We start from the raw sequence: 8,879 nt of genomic DNA on the forward strand, positions 1-8,879 counted from the left end.
TGATGATGATGATGATGATGATATGACTGAAATGTACTCTCCTTCCCACCACACACCACACTCACTCAACCCTGAATGGTAGGACCCAGGTTCTGGGCGCTATAAGAGCACGTAGCAGATGAGATGAGCTGGGAGTATTTCTCTGTCCTCATTTGGACTGTCCTGGAACTCTCCCTGCCAGTCATTTGGGTTTCTTTGTCTGCCAGTTGTCATCCAATGGTGACCCAGGCTGTCAAGGTCTGGACTAATGAGGAGGACAAGGGGAATTTCTTTGGGCAAGTCTCATTCTGTTAGGAGCCATATAGGAAAGACCCAGGATGGACAGGGTAGAATCGAGTCTGCCCAGAGAGACCTGGGAACCTGCAGCTTCTGGAAGGGGCTTTGAACTCAGGACATCCGTGACCACCATGCCAGCCCTGGACCAGCCTCTCCCGCTCTGACCTCAGAGACTTAGTGCATTCACCCAGGCTTGCATTCACCCTTCCTGGCAGGGGTTAATCTTTGCCAGCCACCCACTCTGGGCACCCTGTGCAGAAGCAGGTGGGCTGGGCTCTCCTGTACAGAGGGAGGAGAGGAAGAAAGAGAGGGAGGGAAGGAGGCTCTGTGCTCCCTGGGAACCTGCTGAGCTGGCACTTGTTGCTGCCTGGTTACCGTGGCGATGTGCTTAATGCAGCGTTGAAAATACAGAATACTGACTCCTCTCTCCCTCCTGGCCCCAGACTCCCTCCCTCCCTCCCTTCCTCTTCTGGAGCGTGAAATGAGATTGGTCAAGATAAAAAAGGAAAAGATTCGGTTATTTTTTTAAGAGTGTGGATAATGGGGCCTCTCAATCAAAATCCCAGGCTCCAGTCGGCTCCCCCCATCCCCCTTCCACCCCCTCCACCTTCTCCTGCTGCCTCCTTTGGGGAGGAGGGAGAAACATAAAGCACAAGGCTTTTCTCTTAATTATGAATCATCCCTAAGGGCAGATTCAGGGCAAGGGGTTCCTGGGACCCAGAGTCTAACCTGTGGTGTTGCTGGAAGACTTGGGCCTCTCATCAAAGGCCGCCAGCTTGTTTCCAGAAAGGCCTCATCAAGTAGGTGCTGTGACAAAAAAAAAAAAAAAAAAAAAAAAAAAAAAAAAAAAAAAAAGCACAACTATGAGGTTGACTGCAAGTGGATTGCAAAAGGGAGGGGCCTTGCCTTACAGCATGGATGGGCTCCCAGTAAGTTGCATGCAAATCAGTTTCCAGAAAATGCAACACTATTTAAATGCATCACCTGGTTCCTAGGAATGCCATTGTGCAAAAGAATTCTTAAGGAACTTTTTGTAGAAAAATTATGTGTCTGTCTCTTACTACTGCCTACAATCTCTCAGTTGACTGAAGGCATTCTTTCAATTAAAGTCAAAAAAGTTTCATTGAGCATCTACTGCATGCAGATTCTGTACCTAATAAATGCTTAAAGCAAGCAATGCCAGTGACATTCTTCAATCCATTGTGGCAGGAAGTAAGTGAGCATTTATTATGCACCTGTGCATGCCTGTCCATACATACGTATAACTTTATTTCTCATTTAATCCTCACCATAGGACTGGGAGGCTAATATTATCCCAGTTTTATTGATAAGGAAGCCAAGGCTTAGAAAAACAGAGTGGTGTTCTCAGGGTCATAACCATGCTAAGTGGCTGAGTTGTTGAAACACAGTTGATTTCAAATCTAGGGCTCTTTCCATTACACCACACTGCCTTCCACCGTGGCAGAAACAAAGACACAAGCAGTAGGAGATGGGCCAGGACACAGAGTCGTCTTGTCCATTCACCTTTTTTTGCCTTCTCATTCTTTCGTTGTTGTTGTTCTGGTCCTGCTAACACAGGTACGGACCCTCACACCAGCTCTGCGGGGGAACCAACAGCTCCAGATGAATGGATCCATTCAGCCATCAATATTCATCTTTACATACATTTTTCCATACATCCATGCATCTTCCCACCCATCCTTCCATCCATCATCTTTCCATTCATCCTTCCATCCATCTCTTTCCATCTATCCATTCTTCCATCCATCTTTCCATCCATCCATGCATCCATCCTTTCATTTATTCATCCTTCTATTCATCCACCCATCCATTCTTCCATCAATCCATCTTTTCATCATCAGTTCTTCCATCATTTACACTTCCATCCATCCTTCATCCTTCCATCCATTCACCACTTTTTCACTTAACAAATATTGGTTGCAGATCTACCGCATGGGATGCTGGGGATACAGCAGAGAAAAAGACAGGTCCCTCTATTCATGGAGCTTACAACCTAATGGAGAGTAGAGAGAAATGGACAGTACATGAGCCAGTGAATGAACAAACTTGATAATTTTAGATGGCTCTAAGTGCTGTGAAGACAATAAAATGTTGATGATGTAATAAAGAGCCACAGGGAGATGAGATAACTACTTTAGATTGGCTGATCAGGGGAGGCCTCTCTGAGAAGGAGTTCAAAATGGTCAGCCAAGTGATAAACTGAGGAAGACAATTCCTGTCCCCAAAGAACAGCAAGTGCAAAGGCCCTGAGGCATGAACGAGTTTAGCATGACAGCACACAGAAAGAAGGTGGCCTGTATCAAAGAATAGTGAGGGATTGGTGAAGCACTATAAGATGAGGAGATGTTGGTGGTGGCCGGGTCAAGTTTTAGCAGACTACTCAGGCTTTGGGGAAAATGGATTGTAGAAAGTCAAGAGAGAAAGCACAGGGACGAGCTGCAGGACAGTTGCAGTAGTTCTTGCAAGAGGTGACAGTGGCTTGGGCTAGAGAAGTAGCAATGAAGGAAGAGAAAAGAAACACAGGATATATTTGGGTGGTCGAGCCAACAAAACTTGCTGGCAAATTGGCTGTAGGGATGAGAAAATAGAGAAAATAAAGATCACTTGTAGGTTTTGGACTTGGGAAACCGCATGGATGGTGGTGGCAAGTATGTGTGTGGAAGAGTCGGGGAGAAAGTGGTGAAGTGGTTGGCAGGTGGGAATCAAGAATTGTTGGACTCTTAGGATTGAGATGCCTAGTAAATACCCAGTTTAATAAGTCAGTAGGCACATGATACTTGTCTGATGTCAGGAAGGAATCCTGTTTAGAGAATAAATTTCAGTTGGTGTACAAAGCTGTTTATTTAATGCCAAGGGATTAGGCAAGATCATGAAAGAGAATGTGGATAGAAATTCACAGAAGGCTCACAAACCAAGCCTGCGATTCTTCTACAAAACACAGAGCTCTAACAGAGAAGGAACCAGCAAGGACAGGGAGTAGGAAAGACAGGTGAGTTAGGAAGCAAAGCAGTAGATTGAGCATCACAAAACACAAAGGAGTAGAGGGATGGTGAGCTAAGAAGATCAGGGAATTGTGGACATGGAAATGACCATGGGAATAATTAAGTAGAGGTGGGGGAAGGGGACGGTTGGGGGAATCAGCAATGGGGCAGAGAAAGAAGCTGGTAGCCAGAGAGACATGTGGGTAGGAAGAGGATTTTTAAAAGATAGAAGATAATGGAGCATGTTTGCAGGCCGAAGGGAGTGATAAGTTAAAAGGGGAAAGACTGATGAAACAGAAAAGAGGAGATAACTATAGGAGTCAAGTCCTTGGAGAGGTGAGTGGGTGGGAGACAGAGCAAAGAGGACGTGTTTGCCTTTCGTAGGCACAGGGACATTTCATCCTTTGTGGCTACAGGCAGGTGGAAAGATCTGCCAGATGTAGACAGATGTGGGAAGATCCACACCCAGCGTGTGCCATCTCCCAAGGCCTGTCCCCTTCCCAGCTTCCATGTGACTGAGGCAGATAGGTGCTCAGTAAAGCGAGTAAGCAGTGAGTGAGTAAATGCATGAATGAGGGGCAAGATGAGAGGGCAAACTCACTGTGTTTTCCACCTCCCTTGTCCTTTAGAGCTTGCAGTGCTTGGCATTAGGCAGGGTGGGATTAAGGCACTGGCGAGTAAATGCATGGATGAGGGGCAAGATGAGAGGGCAAACTCACTGTGTTTTCCACCTCCCTCCCTTGTCCTTTAGAGCTTGCAGTGCTTGGCATTAGGCAGGGTGGGATTAAGGCACTGGGGCCTTGCCAATGAAAAATTGGCTTCTTCCAAGGGAATGCTGAAATCAGGGAGATCTGGGGTACCCCAGCAGTAAATGGGGCAGTTTGCATTGTGGGATACAAGAGAGAGCCCTGGTTTAGGAGCCAGGGGCCCAAGTTCTAGTTCAGGCTCTGATTGATGGGTGGCCTTGTACAAATGTCTTTCCCTCTCTAGGTAGTCGTTTCTTCATTCATTAAGTGGATGGTTAGATTAGATCACTACTATATTTAATTTTTCTTTTTTTTTCCCCCTTGCCTGTTTTCTTCTTTCCTCCCTTCCTTCTTTTACACGTATTTTTTGCCTGATCTGTGTAGAACTTACTGTGCTCATTACTGTGAACGTCTCTCCTGTCGCTGAATCCCTAGACAAGGAGAGGATCCAGCAGGCTTCCTTTGCTTCAGGCTCCTCCTCACTTCCACTCCTCCTGTGCAAATGCCTACTTCTTGGCAAGGAAGCAGCCCCCTTCACCCCAACCCAGGCCTTAAGATTGGTTGGATGACTGATTCGAGCTTCCACTGAGCTTTATTTTAGCACCTGTTTGATGGGAAAATAATAAAAGCTGACATTTATTGAGTGCCTCTTATATTCCAAGCATGGTGCTAAATGTTTAACATGTATTATCTCATGTAATCCTCACTAAACCCCATGAGAGAGGGACAATAATGCGCCCCATTTTACAGATGAGGAAACCAAGGTTGATAAAGGTTAAGTGACTTGTCCAAAGTTACACAGCCAAGAAGTGGGGAATAGGAATTTGACTCCAGGCAGGTCAGCTCCAGAGCCAGGGGGCTTCAATCTTCCCCTTCAGAGAGTCTGGGAAAGAGACTAGGAGCCACAGAAGGCACTTAGCTCACAATCACAGATGAGTTTCTAAAAGAACATTCATTGGGGTTGGCAGGAACCTGGCTTTGTAAATAAAATCGTCTCATAAGTGTGTGAAGAGATTATCTGGAATTTAGATTCAAGAGCCCTAGGGTCAAATGCCCCACCATTTGCCAGCAGTGTGATTTGAGGCAAACTGCTTAATCTTGCTCCACTCCAATTTCTCTTCTATAAATTGGCAGTGTGGATGGGTCCTTCACAGGATGGTGTGAGAATACAGGGGCATGATGTGTGGGAAAGTGCTTTGCAAACTCTAAGTCCATACCAGGCACCCGTGGTAGTTGTGGGGGTCAGCTTGACTTTGTCGTTGTTATGTAAAGGAATTCTTAGGTAATTTCTTTGGTGAATACCTCCTTTGGGAAAACCTAGACTCCATTTCTACAAGGAGATGATCTGATTTACCTATGTAAATTCATTTACTGAGTTTGCTTAAAGTAGTGGACTCAGGATGGGACAACAAACTCCTCAGAGAAGTCCCAGGACACAGTTTCCCCAAGAGGCCGGTGCCCTCCAGCGTCCTCCCTCCCCTTCTACCCTTAATCTTCAGCACCTCCTGCTCCGCACACACACACCCTCAACAAACTCATACCTAGGGAGGCCAAAAAGTTCACATATACCGATTCCCTCTTTGACCGATAACTCCCAGCCCCTGCCGTGGGTCCTTCCCAGGAAGGCCCTTCTGTGAAGGTCTGAGCAGCGGCAGAAACAGCAGCTAGAACCCAGGCCTTAGAGTCACAGCTTCCAGGTTCCAGCAAACCCTCTGGTTGTGTGAGCCTCTGCAGATCCCAGAGCCTCAGTTTCTTCAGCTAGAAAAAAAAGATAATAAGATCTACCTCCTGGGGTTCCTTTGAGAACTGCGTAGGGTCAGGGCAGTGCCTCCAGTACCTGGGNTGAGTAAATGCATGAATGAGGGGCAAGATGAGAGGGCAAACTCACTGTGTTTTCCACCTCCCTTGTCCTTTAGAGCTTGCAGTGCTTGGCATTAGGCAGGGTGGGATTAAGGCACTGGGGCCTTGCCAATGAAAAATTGGCTTCTTCCAAGGGAATGCTGAAATCAGGGAGATCTGGGGTACCCCAGCAGTAAATGGGGCAGTTTGCATTGTGGGATACAAGAGAGAGCCCTGGTTTAGGAGCCAGGGGCCCAAGTTCTAGTTCAGGCTCTGATTGATGGGTGGCCTTGTACAAATGTCTTTCCCTCTCTAGGTAGTCGTTTCTTCATTCATTAAGTGGATGGTTAGATTAGATCACTACTATATTTAATTTTTCTTTTTTTTTCCCCCTTGCCTGTTTTCTTCTTTCCTCCCTTCCTTCTTTTACACGTATTTTTTGCCTGATCTGTGTAGAACTTACTGTGCTCATTACTGTGAACGTCTCTCCTGTCGCTGAATCCCTAGACAAGGAGAGGATCCAGCAGGCTTCCTTTGCTTCAGGCTCCTCCTCACTTCCACTCCTCCTGTGCAAATGCCTACTTCTTGGCAAGGAAGCAGCCCCCCTCACCCCAACCCAGGCTTTAAGATTGGTTGGATGACTGATTCGAGCTTCCACTGAGCTTTATTTTAGCACCTGTTTGATGGGAAAATAATAAAAGCTGACATTTATTGAGTGCCTCTTATATTCCAAGCATGGTGCTAAATGTTTAACATGTATTATCTCATGTAATCCTCACTAAACCCCATGAGAGAGGGACAATAATGCGCCCCATTTTACAGATGAGGAAACCAAGGTTGATAAAGGTTAAGTGACTTGTCCAAAGTTACACAGCCAAGAAGTGGGGAATAGGAATTTGACTCCAGGCAGGTCAGCTCCAGAGCCAGGGGGCTTCAATCTTCCCCTTCAGAGAGTCTGGGAAAGAGACTAGGAGCCACAGAAGGCACTTAGCTCACAATCACAGATGAGTTTCTAAAAGAACATTCATTGGGGTTGGCAGGAACCTGGCTTTGTAAATAAAATCGTCTCATAAGTGTGTGAAGAGATTATCTGGAATTTAGATTCAAGAGCCCTAGGGTCAAATGCCCCACCATTTGCCAGCAGTGTGATTTGAGGCAAACTGCTTAATCTTGCTCCACTCCAATTTCTCTTCTATAAATTGGCAGTGTGGATGGGTCCTTCACAGGATGGTGTGAGAATACAGGGGCATGATGTGTGGGAAAGTGCTTTGCAAACTCTAAGTCCATACCAGGCACCCGTGGTAGTTGTGGGGGTCAGCTTGACTTTGTCGTTGTTATGTAAAGGAATTCTTAGGTAATTTCTTTGGTGAATACCTCCTTTGGGAAAACCTAGACTCCATTTCTACAAGGAGATGATCTGATTTACCTATGTAAATTCATTTACTGAGTTTGCTTAAAGTAGTGGACTCAGGATGGGACAACAAACTCCTCAGAGAAGTCCCAGGACACAGTTTCCCCAAGAGGCCGGTGCCCTCCAGCGTCCTCCCTCCCCTTCTACCCTTAATCTTCAGCACCTCCTGCTCCGCACACACACACCCTCAACAAACTCATACCTAGGGAGGCCAAAAAGTTCACATATACCGATTCCCTCTTTGACCGATAACTCCCAGCCCCTGCCGTGGGTCCTTCCCAGGAAGGCCCTTCTGTGAAGGTCTGAGCAGCGGCAGAAACAGCAGCTAGAACCCAGGCCTTAGAGTCACAGCTTCCAGGTTCCAGCAAACCCTCTGGTTGTGTGAGCCTCTGCAGATCCCAGAGCCTCAGTTTCTTCAGCTAGAAAAAAAAGATAATAAGATCTACCTCCTGGGGTTCCTTTGAGAACTGCGTGGGGTCAGGGCAGTGCCTCCAGTACCTGGAGAAAAAGGCACTGCCCAAAATGAGCCAGAGAGGGATGCCAGAAGGGCCTTCTGAGCTCTGCTGTCCCTGTGCTGGCTCCACCTGCCCCTTCTTCCCCAGGATCTCCCACTGCCAGCTCTGCAAACCCTTTTCCCCCTCTCAGCCCCACACTGGTGCCGGTGCTGGTGCCAGTGCCAGTGCCGGTGCCAGTGCCAGTGCTGCCTACTCACAGGCCCTCCCCCTGTGCCTCCCGCAGGAAGCGAGTGCTCTGGCAGTGCCTACGGCCACACCCCCTATTCCTCCTACAGCGAGGCCTGGCGCTTCCCCAACTCCAGCTTGCTGAGTAAGTCCCTGGGGCCACCCAGGCCCTCTGCCGGGCAGAGTGGGGTGGTGTGGGGGGAGGGGGGAGAAGGCTGGGCCAAAAGTTGTCTGAAAGCAGGGAGGCCCAGGTTAGACAGAGGGTGAGGAAGGTAGCAGGGCCGTGTATCTGGTTGTCTGGTGGAGCAGGCAGAAGGCCAGAGACTTCCTGGCCCAGCTCTCTCTCCTGCTCCCCAAGGCCATGTTTATTAAATCTGTTTTGTGTAAGATTCAGGGTTCAGGCCTCCAGAAGAGGGCAAGAGTGGACTCAAGCAAAGCCTAAGAGAGCAGCAAACCCTGACCCAGGGGTGCCCTGCCAGAGGGCTGGCTGCTCTCCTTCCTGAGAGCTGATTTCAAGATGCCACCCTGTTGTCCCCATTAACCATCTCATGGCTCACAATGCTCACGATTCAACACCAAAAGCCTTATACAGAAATCCTTTGTTCCAACCGTGTCCCATCTTTGGCTTTGGGAAGTGGATGCATCCAGCGTTGCGGTCCAGAGAGTGAGCTTCAGTGGGCTGTGAGGCCGATCTTTACCGCCTCTTGCTCTGGGGTGGAGAAGCTGTTCAGGAAAGCAAGCCCCACCAATGGGGGACTTGGGGGATCCCACTAGCGCCTCCCCCAGCCTTGGGGATATCAGAGCAAACCTAAGCCACAGAGGAGCAGTGGTGGAAGCGTCATCGTGCAACCCGCAGACCCCCCTCCTCCCATTGCCTCCTGATGTTCCAGAAATGACTGGGAGGGTGGCTGACCTGGGCTGTATT

At 48.1% G+C, this 8,879-nt stretch overlaps 1 protein-coding gene across 1 annotated transcript in view; it reads left to right on the forward strand.

The window, feature by feature from the left end:
- PAX8 (paired box 8) overlaps positions 1 to 8,879 on the forward strand; it is a 58,517-nt gene that overhangs the window by 47,574 nt on the left and 2,064 nt on the right. Inside the window, exon 9 of the mRNA XM_008579223.1 lies at positions 7,833 to 8,099. Coding sequence (XP_008577445.1) covers positions 7,833 to 8,099 — 267 coding nt within the window. The remainder of the gene's footprint in view (positions 1 to 7,832; positions 8,100 to 8,879) is intronic.

The sequence above is a fragment of the Galeopterus variegatus genome, unplaced genomic scaffold, assembly GCF_000696425.1.
Source record: "Galeopterus variegatus unplaced genomic scaffold, G_variegatus-3.0.2 Scaffold1836, whole genome shotgun sequence".
Taxonomy (NCBI): domain Eukaryota; kingdom Metazoa; phylum Chordata; class Mammalia; order Dermoptera; family Cynocephalidae; genus Galeopterus; species Galeopterus variegatus.